The 19541-nt window shown below is 40.7% G+C and overlaps 1 protein-coding gene across 3 annotated transcripts in view; it reads right to left on the bottom strand.

The window, feature by feature from the left end:
* IGBP1 (immunoglobulin binding protein 1) overlaps positions 1-19541 on the bottom strand; it is a 51842-nt gene that overhangs the window by 17722 nt on the left and 14579 nt on the right. Inside the window, exons 4-6 of one of the 3 annotated variants that reach the window (XM_032619326.1) lie at positions 11089-11170; positions 9437-9516; positions 8612-8724 (exon numbers count right to left, since the gene is read on the bottom strand). In XM_032619326.1, coding sequence (XP_032475217.1) covers positions 8612-8724; positions 9437-9516; positions 11089-11170 — 275 coding nt within the window. Of the gene's footprint in view, positions 1-8611; positions 8725-9436; positions 9517-11088; positions 11285-19541 lie in introns of all 3 variants that reach the window. The other 2 variants (XM_032619325.1, XM_032619327.1) reach the window with 2 other exon arrangements.

The raw sequence follows: 19541 nt of genomic DNA, 5'->3' as shown, positions 1-19541 counted from the left end.
GCCAGGTCATGAGGGTATACATATGTTTGACTTTTGTGCAACATTACGACCACCAACCCCCCCGAGGTTCTCAATCTTTATTGTTTCCTTTCTTCCATATACTTTAAGCTTATTTTGTTCTTGTTTTCTCCAACTTCTTAAGTTAGTACCTTAGTAACCGATTTTACCTTTCTGTTTTCTAATATAACTACTGAAAGTTATACCTTTCTCTCTCAGCACTGCTTTAGTTGTATCCCACAAGTTTTAATGTATTTCATTATCATTCAGTTAAAAATACTTCTTAATTTTCTTTGTGATTTCTTCTTTGACTGATGAGTTATTTATAAGTATGTTGTTTAATTTGAAAATATTTAGGGACTTCCTATGTCATTGATTGCTAACTGAATTAGGTTGTGGTCAGAGAACATAGTGCAATTTCAATCTTTGGAAGTTTATGGAGGGACTTCCCTGGTGGTCCAGTGGTTAAGAATCCGCCTTCCAATGCAGGTGACAAGAGTTCAATCCCTGGTTGGGGAAATAAGAACCCACCTGCCACGGGGCAACTAAGCCTGTGCGCCAGAACTCCTGAGCCCGCGTGCTCTAGAGCCCATGCGCCACAACTAGAGAGAAGCCCACGCACTGCAATGAAGAGCCCACACGCCGCAACGAAAGATCTCGCGTGCCGCGACGAAGATCCCACGTGCCACAACTAAGACCCAATGCAGCCAAATTAATTAACTAATTAATTTTAAAAATAAATTAATTTAAAAAAGAAAGTTTATGGACACTTATTTGGTGGCCCAGAATATGGTCTAAGTTAGTGAACGTACCATGTGCATTTGAAAAAAGGTGTCTTTTGCAGCTATTGGATATATTTTTCTATAAATGTCAAACAGGTTAAGGTGGCTGCGAGTTTTCTCCAGATCTTTTATGTCCTTACTGATTTTCTGTCCAGAAATTCTTTCAGTTACTGAAAGAGAAGTATGAAAATCTCTAACTATGGCTACAGATTTCTCTATTTCTCCATTTAATTGTCAATTTTTTCTTCATGTAATTTGAAGGCTGTTATTAGTCACAAACATGTTTATGATTGTTATGTCCTCCAGATAAACTGCCCCTTTTATCAGCACTAAATGTCCTTTTGAAAGTCCAGTAACACCTTTTGTCTTGAAGTCTACTTTATCTGACATTATATAGCTACTGCAGCGTTCTTATGTTTACTGTTATATGGTATATTTAAAAAATCTTTTTACATTCCACCAATCTGTACCTTTATATTTAAATGCATCTCTTGATAGGAGATCAAGAGGGTGGTGTAAGAAGATGTGGAGTTCACCTCTCCCCATGAACACATCAAAAATATATCAACGTGTGGAACAATTCTCACCAAAAACTAACTGGAAATTGGCAGAAAGACTCCTGTACAACCAAGGTTGTAAGAAAGATACACAGAAGCCCACACAGAAGCCTGCGCTCCACTCATGAGTACTGTGTGGGTAGACTGCCCCCAGGTAGGGTAGAGAAACCAGTAGCCTGCTGTCCTAGGCTACTGGTTTCATGCAACAGCCATGCTGTGCTCTCAAGCCAGAGCTGAAAGAATGTTCTAGCCCTGCTCACTTCATGCCACAAGCATGGCACTGGATCTAAGGTGGCCAGGACCTGGGAAGAGACTTGACCTTGAGATGGAGAGGTGACCCAGCTCTGGGGTGGAGCCCAGGTGGGGCAGCAGTGGTGACCATTGCTGGAATTTACTCAAGAGGTGCCCCAGAAGCAGCCCAGACTTCTGATGGCAGCCACTTTGCTGTGTGTGTACCCTAGCCCAAGCTGAATGTTCTGGCCCTGCTCACTCGATGCCACAGTGTGGCACTACAAAAAAAGGAAATTACAGGCCAGTATATTTGATGAATGTAAATGCAAAAATCCTCAACAAAATATTAGCAAACCAAATCTAAAAATATATAAAAAGGATCATATACCACGATCAAGCTGAATTTATTCTAGGGTCACAAGGGTAATTCAATATATGCAAATTAATCAGTGTGATACACCACATTATCAAAAGGAAGGATAAAAATCACATGATCGTCTCAATAGATGCAGAAAGACCAATGCGACAAAATTCAACATCCATTAATAATAAAAACTCTGAAAGTGGGTATCGAGGGAACATATCTCAACATAACAAAGGCCATTTAGGACAAACCCACAACCAATGTCATACTTAATGGTGAAAAGCTGAAAGCCTTCCCGCTAAATTCTGGAACAAGACAAGGATGCCCATTCTCGCTACTTCTATTCAACACAGTATTAGAAGTCCTAGTCACAGCAATCACACAAGAAAGAAATAAAAGGCATCCAAATCGGAAGGGAAGAGGTAAAACTGTCATTATTTGCAGATGACGTGGTACTATATCTAGAAAACCCTAAAGTCTCCACCCAAAAACTATTAGAACTAATAAATGAATTCAGCAAGGTGTAGGATACAAGATCAATATACAGAAATTTGTTGCATTTCTATACACTAACAATAAAATACCAGAAAGAGAAAGTAAAAAAAAAAAATCCTGCTTAAAATTGCATCAAAAAGAATAAAATACCTAGGAATAAACTTAACTAAGAAGGTGAAAGACCTATACTCTGAAAACTATAAAACATTTATGAAGGAAACTAAAGATGATACAAAGAAATGGAAAGAAATCCTGTGCTCTTGGATTAGAAGAATTAATGTTATTAAAATGGCCATGCTGTCCAAAGCAATCTACAGATTTAATGCAACCCCTATCGAAATATGCATGATATTTTTCACAGGACTAGAGCAAATAACCCTAAAATTCACATGGAACCACAAAAGATCCTGAATTGCCAAAGCAATCTTGAGGAAAAAGAACAAAGCCAGAGGTATAGTGCTCCCAGACTTCAGACTATACTAAAAAGCTACAGTAATCAAAACAGCATGGTACTGGCACGAAAACAGACACACAGATTAATGGAACAGAATAGAGAGCCTAGAAATAGGCTATGGTCAATTAATCTATGACAAAAGAGGCAAGAATATACAATGAAGCAAAAACAGTCTCTTCAACAAGTGGTTCTGGGAAAATTGGACAGCTACATGTAAAACAATGAGATTAGAACATTCCCTCACACCATATACAAAAATGAACTCAAAATGGATTAGCAGACCTAAATATAAGACCTGAAACCATAAAACTCCTAGAAGAGAATATAGGCAGAACACTCTGACTTAATCGTAGCAATATTTTTTTTGGCTCTGTCTCCTAAGGCAAAAGAAGTAAAAGCAAAACTAAACACATGGGACATAATTAAACTTAAAAGCTTTTACACAGCAAGGGAAAATACTGACAAAATGAAAAGACAACCTACACGGTGGGAGCAAATATTTACAACTGATGTGACCCATAAGGGATTACTATCCAAAATATTATGAACAGCTCATACAAGTCATCATCAAAAAAACAAAGAACCCAATAAATGGGCAGAAGACCTGAAGAGACAGTTTCCCAAAGACATACAGATGGCTAACAGGCACATGAAAAGATGCTCAACATCACTAATTATTAGAAAAACGCAAATCAAAACCACAATTAGGTATTACCTCACACCTGTCAGAATGGCTATCATCACAAAGTCTACAAATAACAAATGTTGGAGAGGATGTGAAGAAAAGGGAACCCTCGTACACTGTTGGTAAGAATGTAAATTGGTGCAGCCACTATGGAAAACAGTACGGAGGTTCCTCAAAAAACTAAAAATAGAACTACCATATGATCCAGCAATTCCACTCCTAGGTATATATCTAGAAAAAATGAAAACACTGATTCGAAAAGATACATGCACCCCAATGTTTATAGCAGCACTATTTACAATAGCCAAGAGATGGAAGCAACCCAAGTGCCCATCAACAGACGAATGGATAAAGACAATGTGGTATATATATATGTATATATGTATACATACATACACACAGAGAATGAACTACTACTCAGCCATAAAAAAGAATGAAATTCTGAAATTTGCAGCAACATGGATGGACCTAGAGGGTGTTATGCTTAGTGAAATAAGTCAGACAGAGAAAGACAAATACTGTATGATATCACTTATATGTGGAATCTAAAAAGTAATACAAATGAACGGATATGAAAAACAGAAACACGCTCACAGATATAGAAAACAAACTTGTGGCTACCAAAGGGGGCAGAGGAAAGTGGGGAGGGACAAATTAGGGGTATGGGATTAACAGATACAAACTACTATGTATAATATAGATAATCAACAAGGATATATTGTATAGCACAGGGGATGATACTCATTATCTTGTAATAACTTATAATGGAGCATAATTTACAAAAATACTGAATCATTTTACTGTACACCTGAAACTAATATTGTAAATCAACTATACTTCAATTAAAAAACAAATAGAGGGGCTTCCCTGGTGGCGCAGTGGTTGAGAGTCCGCCTGCCGATGCAGGGGACACGGGTTCGTGCCCCGGTCCGGGAGGATCCCACATGCCGCGGAGAGGCTGGGCCTGTGAGCCATGGCCGCTGAGCCTGCGCGTCCGGAGCCTGTGCTCCACAACGGGAGAGGCCACAGCAGTGAGAGGCCCGCGTACCGCAAAAGAAAACCCCAAAAAGAACCAAATAGAATGCACCTCTTGTAGACAGCATGCAGTTGAGTCTGGTAATCAATCTCTGATTTCTAATTTGAAGGTTTACTCCATTTATATTTAACATAATTACTGACATGGCTGGATTGGGATTTACCATTCTGCTATTGGTTTTCTGTTCATCTCATCTGTTTTTTGTTTCTCCATTCTTTCTTGCCTTCCTCCCTTTTAATTTCTCCATTGACTTTATAGCTTTCTCTCTTTGCATTCTTTTTTAAAAAATAGACCTTAGTTTTAGAGCAGTTTTAGGTATACAGTAAAACTGAATTAAAAGAACACAGCGTTCCTATATACCCCCTGCCCCACACAGACACAGCCTCCCCCCTACTATCAACATCGAGCCACAGTGGTACATTTGTTATAATCAATGAACCTACACTGATGCATCATTATCATGCAAAGTCCACAGTTTACATTAGGGTTCACTCTTGGTGTTGTACATTCTATGGATTTGGGCAAATGTATAATGACATATATTCACCGTTACAGCATCATACTGAATAGTCTACTGGCCCCCAAAATCCTGTGTTTTGCCTATTCATCCCTCCTTTTCCTCTAATCCCTGGCAACCAATGACCCTTTTACTCTCTCCATAGTTTTGCATTTTCCAGAATGTCATGTAGCTGGAATCATATAGTATGTAGCCTTTTCAGGTTAGCTTCTTTCACTTAGTAATACGCATTTAAGGTTCCTCCATGTCTTTTTATGTCTTGATAGCTCATTTGTTTTTAGCAATGAGTATTATTCCATTGTCTGTATGTACCACAGTTTATCCATTTGCCTACTGAGGGCATCTTGGTTGCTTCCAAATGTTGGCAATTATGAATAAAGCTGCTATAAACATTTGTGTGCAATTTTTGTGTGGACCTAACTTCAACTCATTTGGGTAAATACCAAGGAGCATGACTGCTTGATAGTATGGTAAGAGAATGTTTAGTTCTGACAAACTGTCTTCCAAAGTGTCTGTACCATTTTACATTCCCACCAACAATGAACGACAGTTCCTGTTGCTCCATTATCCATGCCAGCATTTGGTGTTGTCAGTATTTTGGATTTTGGCCATTCTTATAGGGGTGTAGTGGGATCACTGTTGTTTTAATTTGCAATTCCCTAATGACACATGATGCTGGGCATCTTTTCATATGCTTATTTCCCCTCTATATAATCTTATTTGGTGAGGTGTCTAAGGTCTTTTACTCATTTTTAAATTGGGGTGTTTAGGGACTTCCCTGGTGGCGCAGTGGTTAAGAATATGCCTGCCAACGCAGGGGACACAGGTTTGAGCCCTGGTCCGGGAAGATCTAACGTGCCGCAGAGCAACTAAGCCCCTGTGCCACAACTACGGAGCCCGCGTGCCACAACTACTGAAGCCCAAGTGCCTAGAGCCTGTGCTCTGCAACAAGAGAAGCCACCGCAATGAGAAGCCCACGCACCACAACGAAGAGCAGCCCTCACTCAACGCAACGAGAGAAAGCCCGTGCGCAGCAACGAAGACCCAACACAACAACAAAATAAATAAATAAATAAATAAAATTGGGGTGTTTAATTGAGGCATTACTTCACTATCTCTGGGACCCACTTTCAAATGTGAAGGTGACAACAATTCATATCACTGTTCTTCTGTGTGTAATATGTACTTTATCTCTGGCTGCTTTTAAGATTCTCTTCTTCTTTTGTTTTCGGCAGTTTGACTATGATGTCTCTATGCTTGGTTTTCACTGTATTTAAAACCTGCTTAGTTAGGGCTTACTGCTATTTCTAAATTTCTAAATTTGTGTTTCACAGATCTGGGGAACATTTCAGCCATTATTTCTTCAATTTTTTTTAATGGCCCCTTCTCTCTCTTTATTCTCTCCTACTGGTATTCCAATTGTACATAAGGTAGACCTTTTTACATTGTTCCACAGGTCATTGAGGCTCTTCATTTTTAACCAATCTTTTTTTTTTTCTTCAGATTGGCTTATTTCAAGTAAACCAACCCTTTCTCCTGTCATTGCCAATCTGCTATTAATCTCATCCAATTTAAAAAAATTGAAATATAGTTGATGTACAATATTATGTTAGTTTCAGGTGCATTACAGTGGTTTGACATTTGCATACATTATGAAATGATCACCATCATAAATCTGGTAACCATCTGTCCCTACACAAAGTTATCACAATATTATTGACCACATTTCTTATGCTGTATATTACACCCCCGTGGCTTTATTTATTTTATAACTAGAGGTTTACAGCTCTTAATCCCCTTCACCTATTTCCCCTCTCCAACCTCCCTCTCCTGTGGCAACCACCCGTTTTTTTGTCTGTATCTATGAGGCTGGTTTGATTTTTAAACTTCAGATATTGTATTTTTCAGTTCCAGAATTTTTTGTGCATAGTTTCTACTTCTCTGAGATTTCTTACTTTTTCATTCATTACAAGTATATTTTCCCCTATGCCCTTCAGCATAGAAATAAGCTGCTTTAAAGTCCTTATCTGCTAATTTCAACATCTGAGTCATCTTCGGGTTGGTCTTCATTGATTGCTTTTCCTCTTGAGTATAAGTCACATTTTCTTTCTTCTTTTTTCCCATACGTATAGTAGTTGAGGACTGAATCCCAGACTTTTTGAATGGTTATGTTGTAGAGATTATGAATTCCGTTTTGTTCCTCTAAAACGTACTGATTTTTCATTTTAGTTAGTTTTCATTTGTCTAGAACGAAAATTCAAATTTCTGTTTCCTTTGCATTGAGCAGTAGCTGGATTATCCATTCAGTTATTTTAGCTCTATCGAGGGTGCTTGGAGTCGATCCTGTATAGCTTAGTAGTCTGCCAGAGATTTGGGCAGGCTGTATACAATTAGGGCTCCTCCTCCGTGGTTCTCTCCTGGGATATCTTCTCAGGTTTCAGTTGCTACAGTCACCCTGAACTCAGTTCTCTCCTTCCTCATCCGATAAGACTGGTTTCTATCCAAGTTTTACCCACCTCCATATTACAGCAAGTGCAGCCTGCCCCTGGGTGAAAAGCTATAAAGAAAAACCAGGAAACCTTTTCAAATGACCACTATTCTCTTTGCTACAGTGGAAACAGCATTGGAAGTGGGAATTTTAGGGCCTGTATTAACATCCTAGCCTGGCCACTTTCTAGCTATGTTTACTTTGGGTTAGTTCTCAGACACCATTTCCTCATTCTAAAATGGTAATAAGAATGTTTGCTTCACGGGGTTGTTAGAGTACCAAGTGAGATCATACATGAGATAAGGAAAATAGGCTCAGAGGGGCTAGATGATGTCCTATCTAAGTGGTAGGAGTAACTGGTTACTCCAGATCTGTCCATGCTTTTTCTGCTATGCCATATTGCTTCCATCTTTCTAATGACTACCAGCTCCACCTTTCCCTCCCAAAGACACCTCCAAGTACCTACCATGATCTAATTACCAAACTGAGCACCAAGAACACAGTAAGCCAAAGTCCTTGCCCTCAGGAAGTTCCAAGTACCGTTCCCTTCTTATATAAGTGTTGACTGCCCTACAGTCTATGTCTGATTTTGGTCACTCTCAGGGCCTTCAGATAGCTGTTTTGTTATATTCTGTCCAGTCTGTAATTGTTATCTGTAGGAGGGGTTGGTCTGATACAACCTACTCTGCTGTTACCAGAAGCAGAACTGCTATTTATGGATGTTTGGCTTTGCCGTCTAGCTGCTCAGTCTGTTTTTATGCCATGATATTTGGAGAAATTAAAAAACTATGCTGTCCCACTGCCCCCATCCTCCCAAAATCATGTGCTATTTATTTTAATAATAAATGAAATAAAATACTGACTAGAATCTTTCTATTACTCAGAATCTTTGTCCAGATTTCTTTTGCATCTAAAGGGCAACAATACTTGGTCTGAATTCAATTGCTCGAGAGTTAGGGACCGGTAGTGTAGTAGTATAACGACTCTCCTCCCACCCCTCCATACCTGATGTTTTCTTGGCTATACCCTGATCAGGTAATGCTCCAAATTTCCGATGCTGTTCATACCAGTCATTCACTGTCATAGATGCCAGACTTGGATAACCAGCTCCAAATACTCTGCAAGAATCACACTGCATTTAGAAAAGTAAACATAAAGAGCTCTATTAAAAAGCCTCTTCTCTTTAGTGATAAAGCCTGTGTCTGTTTCATCCTTGCTCCCCTACCCAGCTATCTTCTGAGGATTTGTGAAAACTCCTGTTAGGATATGTAAAATGAGGCATCCAGGAAGGAGAATTAAAGGCAAGAGCTTTCATGAGAAGATACATAGCCCAGAATCATCTCCCAGTAAGCAATCCTGGAGGCTAATGCCCCACAGAGGAGTGATGATACGACGGAAGGAGTATTTATACTTGGAGGGTATAAAAGATACACAGAGGAAGAAGACTCTTCTGCCACCCTACGGAAAAGCATCCCAAAACTCAGAATTAAAACCTAGATAGGCAAACATGTCCTTTTGAGAACTGTAGCTGAAGGAAACAGTGGGAAACAATTTTAAGGTCTACAATTCTCCCTTAGATTCTTTTCTTCTTTCTGTTTTTAATTAGTTAATTCATTAATTTTTGTTGGTTTCCTTTCTAGCCTATTTTCAAGCTCGAGTTTGTGAGGGAAATGTCTGATGAAGACAGACAGAGAAAGTATCAGAGGAGATACCTCTGATGGAAGAACAGCCTCCCCAGGTGAAGCCATTACCTTCTGTTACTCATGCACTGTAAATGAACCATAAAAGCAGGGGGCTTGCAAAGGCAACCCACTTTTTAATACTACCTACTTGGCTTGGGCCATGTTCCGAGTGAGAACAAACGGTTTCATTGGAGGCCTGTCCTGACGAGATGAGTGAGAAGTTGATGCCTAAAAAGGAAATTAATTATCAGAAGTGTACTTGTCGTTCTGCCCACCCCACTATGCAGGCTCTTATGTCTTTAGGTGCTTGAAAAGCCCTATTTATCAGTCTCTAAGATATATTTGCAGAATACTAATGGTGGAGGTTGGTTAGCTCTCCTGAGGTGGCCCAAGTATCTTGCTGGAAAGGGAGCAAGAGAAAGCTCTCCCAGGAATCATTTCGCCACAAGTGAAAAATTACTTGACTTTAAAATACTCCCCTCCAAAGAGGAAGAGTCCAAAGCCTTCTTCCATGTTCCATCTAAAACCCTTGAGCTCAATTTGAAGCCCCTTTCCTTAGCCTGGCCTTCAGTGCTAAAGTTGAATTATGAAGACCCTTCTGCTAAAACCCTGTCCAGTGTAATTTTGCTATTAATTGTCATGAGCTCCCTAGGGTGTTTTAGAACTGTAGCTGAAATGCAAGGGGGGAAGAATGGGTTAGTATCTTTCATATATAGGTGCACAGAAATGTTTCAAGGAAACTTGGCTGTCCAGGGGCACACCAAAACAAACGATGGTCAAGAAAAATGTTCACTTGGTTCTAAACTCCATCACTTCCAGAGCCAATCCCAATACCAAATGAGACAGCATAAAAACAAAGAACTAAGGAGATGGGAGGATCCAGAGGAGTCCAGCCTCGTGATGATTGAAAACCATTCATCTAGATATGCCCAAGGGGCCTTAAGGCTTTAGAATACTAATTGTTCATTCTTTGATCCCTTCACATAGAGAAACTAGGTTGATGTTACCCTGAGGCAAAAGCTCCTGGGCTAATTAGTGCAAATCGAATTAGCAAGAGGTTTCTCTGAGGACTTAAATGCCTGTGACTAGCTGATAAATTCAACTCAATTCATGTTATATGCTGAACCAAAAAATAAGTGGCAGCAAAGCCTAATATTTTGAAGTAGCAGCTCTAAAACACAGTTATGATCTTCAGGGACAGCCAAAGTGGGGTTACAACAAGTTTTCTTTACCAATATGCCCGACATTTTGTGCAGAGATGTCCTTGCTGTGTTTCATACTTGGGTGACCTAAGGTGTGAGGGTGTATCATTGTGTAATGTTAAATCCTGGTTTCTCCCCCAACCTAAACACATTCCATGTCTTTTGCTTTATCTTCTTTTTACTCTTTTCTCTCTCTTCTCCAGTTACACTCTTCTTCTTCATTCCCATCCTATCCCTCTTCCTGTTTATTACAGTCAAGCGCAGGTTTTCAAGGCCCACCTCCCTATGCCTTCCTTCAGGAGTCATGAGTGCTCACAGCCCAAACCAATTTTCACTTCAGAGAAGCCTCCTTCCCTCCTGGCATGTCACAAAATTACAAAAGACTGGAAGTGTGTTACAGGTTAGAAAGCACTGGGGAACGATACTATAAACTAGAAAGAAAGCTATCCTAGTGAACCTTCAGCCTTCCTCCACTAATCTTAATAAGAACAATGATTTTATGGAGACTTAAAAGGATTTTAATTCAATTACTCTCTTGTAGAAGATTCAAATCTCTGACAGTAGCTTTTTTAGGGATATAGGCAGTGACCAGGCTTACCTCTTTTGAAGAGTCTTTTCCTCTCAAGATCTTTATCTCCTGGTCAATGCTCTCAATCTCTTCTAAGCTGATACCAATCCACCTTCGAAGGTGAAGGAGGTAATATTCACGAACACACTCATCATCTGCTTGACCACTTTCCACAGCAGATTTCAGTGCAGACAACCTATGCTCCACCTCCTTCTTCTGCTTGTATCTGTTCCACAGAAACGCATTAGCCATGAACTTAAAAATAAAGAGGTGTTCCTTCAAAAGAAGGCCACAATACAATTTTACTTTTACAAATGACCAGATACACCGATTTCCATTTAGGCAAAAATACAGATTCTATACCTCAGAATTTGCCACCAAGGCAGTTCTCTCAAGACTACAAGGCAAGGAAGGGATCAGCAGAAGCTGAGAAATACATCCTGAAACCAGAAAAATATCGAAGTAACCTGATCTGAGCAACTCTTCCCATCGTATTTTGAGATGGGAGTGCCTTAGTAATTTTATGACATCAACCTTTACTAGGTTGGGTGCTTAGTATATACAATGTCCACTTGGGAATTACAGCTTCAAATGGTCATAGAATCTTAGGGGTCATTTACCTGCCATTGATGCAGGAATTCCTTGTGAAATAGCCTAAAAAATGGTCATCTCTTCTTTTCTTCTGGGCAAAACATTTCCAGCTCCTCTAACTCATCCTAGTATAATTTGAAGACTCATATCCACCCTGCCCGCCCTTTTCAAGATGCATTCTAGTATGTCATCTATCACTCATTGGACAACTATTTACCGAGTACCTATTGTGTGACAGGTACTGTTCTCAGTGCTTGAGACACAACAGTGCATACAAGAAAGTCCTTGCTCTCCTGAAGCTTTCATTCTAGTGTGAGAAGACAGACAAAAAGAAATAGATGAGTCAGGTGGTGGTGAAGTGCTCTGAAGAAGCAAAAAAAGCAAGGTAAAGTGGATAGAGTGATGGTGCGAAAGTACGGGTGATCAGGAGAGACTTCTTTGAAGAGATGACATCTGAGCACAGACTTCAAGGAAATAAGGATGGAAGCCATGCCGGTATCTGAAACAGTGTTCTAAGGGGGAAAAGCAAATATGAAGGTCCTGGGGTGGGAGAGTGCTGGCCTGACATGGTTGAGAAATAGCAAGGAGGTCAGTGTGGCTGGCATGGCGTGAAGAATAATAGGAAGTGAGGTCAGAGAGATAGCCAGGGCCATAATTTGTAGAATCCTGTAGGCCAAGAATACACGAAATATCAAATGTCATGATATTTTGAGAAGAGAAAGCCACTGGAAGCTTTAAAATAGAATACATGAAATGAACTTTTTTTTAATGGACTACTCTGTTGTGTGTAGACTGTGGGGGGTGGTGGGAGGCAAGGGTGGAGCAGGAAAATCAATTAAGAGGATATTGCCACAATCCAGGCGAGAGACAGCGACTTGAAATAGGGAGGTGGTGAGATGTGGACATAATTAAAATATAACAGTATTTGTTGGTTTATTGGATGTAAGGTCTTGAGGCAAAGAAAGGAATCAAGGGAAAACTCCACAACTTCCAAGAGAAGTATCTTGAAATATCTACGTCTGGAACCCCACTCTAGACCTCCAGAATCAGATGCTCCTCTGTGGGTGTTCACCCAAATCTGAAGTTCTTAACCTGAGGTCCACGGACAGAGTTTGGAGGGAGGGCCGTTCTTGAACTCCCCCAAATTTTGTATAGAATTCTACGTGTATGTTTCTTCTTCTTTTTTATTTACTGGGGAGAGGTTAAGGAGGTCCATGACCCACAAAAAGTCAAGAACCTCCGCTCTGGAAACATTCTTTATTATAAAAACTTTTAGGCTCTTCTGCTCCTTTTAATCAACAAGTGGGCCCTTTATGTAATGTTACAAATAACTGTCACAGCACCATCATAGGTGGCCTTCTGAGTAAAACACTACACAGGTCAATTCCTAGTTCATGAATGCTATTACAGATATCACTTGAGAACGTTTAACTCTGGTGCCACTCGGTTCCTGTGCTTCCTTTCCCATCCTCTGCATGCATGTGGTCTAGTCACACTCTCTGGTCTTTCCTTCTTCTCTACTTCCTTTGCTTCTATGACTTTGCTCCTAGTCATCTTTGGGACTTCTAAGTTCCTGAACTCCTATTCTTTGAGGCCAGTGTTTTTTAGACCTTTCTGTCTTAGCAGAAGAGCCCTTTCTTCTTATGAGAGCTTATTTGGAACTCCAGAAAGTAATAAAAGATAAAATCTGCCTTGGTTAAATCAGAGGAGGGCTCCCAACATGCCCCCTACCCAGGCACTGTGGTAAAATCTTAGGGCTCGAAGGAACAGATTGTAAACCACTGTCCTAGACCTTTGTCACTGTTCTAGATTTCCTATGGTGAGCCACTGCATGCAAACACTCCCTATCACCCTAGAATCCCCCAGTGCTTGTCACCCTTCTGACTCTGGGCCACTTTCATCATTCATTCCCCTTTTCTGTTCCCAAGCTGCTGAAGAGAGGTAACGAACTACAAATTTGTGTCAGATGAGTCAACTACAAATTCATATGATCAAACTTCAGCGGAACGGTCACTCTTGTTCAGCTATCTTTTTGCTCACCTTTTGTGGATTCCATGCCAACATCATGCTCACCAGATGGCCAGCCAATGTAGAAATTCAATTTCCCTTTTTCCCTTAAAATCTCTATAGCTTCACCTTTCCTCCTCTCCTCTTGCCTTTAAGGAGCTAATGTTGTCTTTACCATTCCACTTTGGCTATCAATCCTGTCCCCACCCACACTCTTCCAAGCCTCACTCAATCAATCATCCTCCCTGTCATTAGCCGTTACAATTTTTCACCCTACTGGTGCCTTTCCCCTATCCTAGAAACACCTTCCCTCAATCCATGTTCTGCCTTTTCAAATGACCACTCTTCTCTCTTTTCTAAACAGCACTAGAACTGGGAATTTGAAGACCTGAGTTTAAAGCCTGGCCACTTACCAGCCATGTAACTTTGGACAAGTCAGTACTCAGAGCCCATTTCCTTATTTCTAAAATGGGATAATATCTGCTTCATGGGGCTGTTAAGAGGACCAAATGAACAATATTCATGAAAGTGCTTTGTAAGCAGCAATATACTGCTATCTGATGGGAAAATTGAGGTTAAGGGGGGCTAGATGATGCCCCATCTACTAGGTGGCAGAAATTGGACTGGTCACCCCAGGTCTGACTCCAAAGCCCAGGCTTTTTCTGCTATACCATATTGTTTCCATCTTTCTGATGACCACTCTATCTGTCCTTCCCAAAGATACCTCAAGTACCTACTATGATCCAATTACTGGTTGGGTACCAAGGATATAATGATATAATTAGGATACTAAGGATATAATTAGTCAAGGTCTCTGACCTTTAGAAGTTCCAAGTCTAGAAAATAACAGATTGTTATGGCCTGATAAGTAACATAAACTAAATGCTACAGTATCTGGGAGGGGAGACAGGTAGAGAGAAGCTTCAAAGAGGACATGACATTTGTCCTCTCTCTTCCCCAGGCTTCTTTCTATAAGTACTTTTACCTGTACCTTGTTGAGTCTCTTACCTCTGTTCTTTCTTTCCTCTTCCTTCTCCCTTAATTTGCCCCAAGGTTTTATCCTTGGCTTTTTTTTCTCTACATGTTTTTTCTTGGCAAACTATCCACACCCAGCGACACTCCTGAATTTTTAGCACTAGCAGCAAAACAGTCTGATAAGTTTTAGTTACACATTTCCATCTGTCTATGGACATGGCTGTCCAGCTGTCACTTTAGGACCTAAATTCAGTAAATCTAAAACTAGACTCATTACTTACCCAGCTTCTACTTCTCCATTTCTGTCAAAAGAATGTAGGTACAGGGCTTCCCAGGTGGCGCAGTGGTTGAGAGTCCGCCTGCTGATGCAGGGGACGCGGGTTCGTGCCCCGGTCCGGGAAGATCCCACGTGCCGCGGAGCGGCTGGGCCCGTGAGCCATGGCCACTGAGCCTGCACGTCTGGAGCCTGTGCTCCGCAACCGGAGAGGCCACAACAGTGAGAGGCCCGCGTATCGCAAAAAAAAAAAAAAAAGAATGTAGGTACAGTTAATCAAGACTTACACTTACACCTCAAAGATGGGAATTAGAGTAGAGAAGATACGTGAAGAAACAGGTTTTGAGGGAGAGAGAGGACATACCATTTAGGTGTTTTATGTCGGATGGCCTCACTGTGTAAAGTCATGAGGTGGGGGATGGAGGACTTACAGAAATTAAATAAGGATTTGAACAATTTGTTTTCTAATCATATAAATGCTTCTTGCAAAAGTAATATCTCTGATAGTTGTAACTTCATTTTTATCACTTCTTCCCAGCTGAAGTACTATTATAACACGTTAACTTGTCTTTCTGCCCCTCTCTTCATTTTCAATGTTCCATACACATCACTTCCTTACAGTCCTCCAACCATACTACTCTTAGCTTCTGCCAAATCAGACTATTCTCCATTTCCTGTACATACCTCCAACTACCCTGCCTTGGGCTTTTGCTCATGTTGTTCCCCCCTGCTTGTCAAGAATAAATATTTTTTGAGCACCTTCTATATACCAAGCCCTGTGCTAGACATACCACACAGAGAACAAGAGAGAAATGGCTACTGCTCTCATGGAGTATACATTCTAGTAGGGGAGAAAGACAAAGCCCAGAAAGACAGATAAATGAAGAGCATTCCATGCAGTGAGAACAACATGTACAAAGACTCTGTAGAAAGAAAGAACTGGATCAGTTCGGAACTGAAAGAAGGCTATTATGGCAGCAGTCTAGTGAACAAGGGGAGTATATGATGTATGAGGAGACTGGAGAGAGGCCGATGCCAGATCATCCAGGTCTTTATAGTTAATGGCTTGGATATTTCAGGTGAGAGATGCTGGTGGCCTAGATGAAGGTATGATAGTGGAGAAAGAGAGAAACAGAAGGACATACGGTACATTTTGTAGCTAGAACTGGCAGGCCTTGTTGATGGACTGGATGTGGCAATTCAGAAGGGAGAAACTGAAGCTAACTCCTAGGTTTCTAGCTTAAAACCTGGGTGAGTGGTGGTCTGTTTATTGAGATGGTAAAGACATGAGTGTGGGGGCACACTGGGGGATTAAAAAGCCAGCAGTTCAATTTAGGGCATGTTAAGTTTGAGATGTCTGTGAAACATCCACGTATGGTGTTCAAAGTCAGGAGAGGTCTGGGTTAGTGATATAAATACGGGAGCCATTAGCGAAAAGATAGTGTTGGTATCTCGTCTGTCAGGCATAAAAAAAAAAAAAAAAAATCAAAGATCAAGCTTTCTGGGCTTCCCTGGTGGCACAGTGGTTGAGAGTCCGCCTGCTGATGCAGGAGACACGGGTTCGTGCCCCGGTCCGGGAAGATCCCACATGCCGCGGAGCGGCTGGGCCCGTGAGCCATGGCCGCTGAGCCTGTGCGTCCGGAGCCTGTGCTCCGCAACGGGAGAGGCCACAACAGTGAGAGGCCCGCATACAGAAGAAAAAAAAAAAAAAAGATCAAGGTTTCTAACCAAAGAAATGCAAATCAAAACAATGAGGTATCTTTCCTGCTTGCCCATCTGGATTTTCTAAGTGTTGCCATTCAGTACTGTTGCAGTGAGACATACTTTGAAACTTTGTTATTGTGGAAAGCAATATAATTACCATCAAGAGTCAAAATATTCAAACCTTTTGATTTAGGCACTGGTCCTTCTAGAAATCTGTCCTACAGGAACAGTGACAGATGCAGTGATGTTTCCTCATAACATTACTTAGAATAGCAAATAAAAAATCAACCCATAAACAGGCTAAGCATTTGACAATAAAAGATTAGTTTAAATAATTATGATATGACTGTAAGCTGGAATACTATTTAACCATTAAATACCATGGCTTCAAAAGACATGGGGAAATCAAAACAGGATGTTAGGTTTAAAAAAAGGATAAAAAACTATATTTATGGTATTCTTCCAAATTTATTAACTAAAATAACTATGTATCTGGAAGGAAATACATCAGATAGTTAACAAAGCTCATCTGAGTGCTAGGATGAAGACTTATTTTTAATTTAAAAACTGTTCTGTTTTCCAACTTTCTACAATGAGTATTATTACTTTTACATTCAGGCTAACCTGTAATTTGCATTTTTAATTTGCATCCTTCTAGTCTCATCTCAAATGCTACTACATTCGGAAACCTTTTCCTTAACCCTCCAACCAGATGTGATCACTCCCTGGTCTTTGTCCACAACACCATTTGTATCTCTCTAGTGCATTTACAGTCTTTTTTTTTTTGTGGATATATTACGATTATTTGGATACCAAATTCACTGTTTAAACTACCTGTTATATGCCAACGGGCTGCCCCTACCTTCTCACAAAGGACATGATACTGAATTCCACTTCATATCAGTCTATCCCATTTCCTCAAAAATCATTCTCTGTCACTCACCAGCTCTTAACCATACTTTATTATTCGTTAAAGCCCTTACCACCTAAAATCACATTTTTATTTACTAGCTTACTGTCTGTCTCCTCCACCAAAACAGGAGCTCCATGAGGGCACGGACTTTGTCTGGGTCTCCATTACTTAGCACACAGTAAAGCCTCAATAAATCTGCTAAATGATTCAATCAATTTTCAGCTCTCTAGACCAGGCCTCTCCACTGAGCTTCATGCTACAGATACCTTGACTTGGATGTCTCCTAGGCACCTTAAATGCAACATGTCTCAAAATACAATTCATACTCTCCCCTGTCTGTTCTTCCTCTTCTATTCCCCCATCTCAATGCGTTCCACAGCCACCCACCTACATCAGAAACATGGACACCTTCCTTGCTGCTTCATTCTACCCTACCTGTCACAACCAATTGATCGTTTTCTGCAGATTCAACCCTATAAATAAATATATCCCCTCCATCCCTTCTGCCATTGCAGTAGTAAAGTCTCATCACCTCTGTGACCTAACTGGATCTAATTTCTCCCTCAGAATGCTTCCTAACTGCTGCTAGAGTACGCTAGTTAAAATGCAAATATGACATTGCTACTCTTCAAGGAAAAAAAAAAAAAAACCTCCAGTGGATCCCTAGTCACCAAACAAATCTCAGGCTCTTTAGCATGGCCTAATAATAGGTAACATTTATAGAATATTTACTATGTAACAGATACTGTGCTGTTTTATGTGGCTTATTTTATTAATGCCCCTTAACCCTATGAGATAGGTACCGCTGTTACTTAGACTTCACATATGAGGAAACCTGAGGCTCAGACAGGTTACGTAAGTTACCCAAAATTCAATGGCTTATAAGTAAAGCTGGGTCTCAAACCCAGGTCTCTCTTTCCACGACCTGTACTCAGCTACAAAGATACGACAGTAGCTGACTTTTGAGTGCTTACTGTATCAGACAATGTGGTAAGAGCTTTTTATGCATTTCTCTTCTATCTTATAGGACCTATGATTATCCAATTTGCCATCTGGGGAAATTAAGGCACTGAGGGATTAAGCAGCCTACCCAAAATCAGAATGATTAAATTTTGGAGCTGGGATTCAAACCCCCTTCCCAAGTTCTCAGGAACAATGTCGTTCTTTCACCTTCCTCACACCCCAAGCTCTCCTTGGTTTGAACCCTACAACATTCTTCAGCATCATTCTTTCCCCTTCTTCACCACCCACTTTGTGTTCTAGCATCACCTAATCGCTTACGGTTGTTCCCCACCCCAGCACTGTGGTCTTCAATGTCCCTGTAGCTTTACTAATGCTATTATCTCTGCTGGCTAAAGCCCTCCTTTCCTCTTCCTCTAGATAATACTCCTATGCATCCTTAAACAACTCATCACAGGAGTCACCTCGTCCAGGGAGCCTTCTGCTCTCTCCTGCTCCCTCTTTGGTTAGGTGCCCCTCCTGTCTGCTCTCCCGATACCTTGTGCATTTCCCTATCACATCATTTTATAATTTATACTGTTTCTATGCCTCTTTCCCTCACCACACTGTATGCTCCTCCAAGGCAGACACCACCCATATCCATACAAACGCCCATACTCAGTTTGAATCCCCGGTGCCTAGCATAGCTCCTAAACACTGTGAGCACTGTTTTTAAAAAACTAAACTAAGAGAGTAAGCAAGGTGTTCAAGGTCACATAATGAAGCTATGCAGTACTAAGATTAGTTCAGGATGTTATACACCTGATCCAGTATTGTTAGAACAGAGTTTCTCAATCAATTGACCATAAATGGACTATAGCTACAAGATATTTGTGCCCTTCAGAGATACTTACCTCACTGTACCATGTGAGTATTGCTATGCTGTGATGTGGGAGAGACTGGGAGACACTCTGCTAAACTACATTGCTGTTGCTGGCAACCATAAGGTGCTAGGGGTCTCACAGTTAGGTATGGTCATTTCAACCAAGGCGGAGGCTTCTTGAAAAACTCAGGAGTTTG

This window comes from Phocoena sinus, chromosome X (genome assembly GCF_008692025.1).
Source record: "Phocoena sinus isolate mPhoSin1 chromosome X, mPhoSin1.pri, whole genome shotgun sequence".
In the NCBI taxonomy this organism is placed as follows: Eukaryota; Metazoa; Chordata; class Mammalia; order Artiodactyla; family Phocoenidae; genus Phocoena; species Phocoena sinus.
Note: the sequence above shows the minus strand (reverse complement) of the source record. Positions and strands in the feature narration are given on the sequence as shown.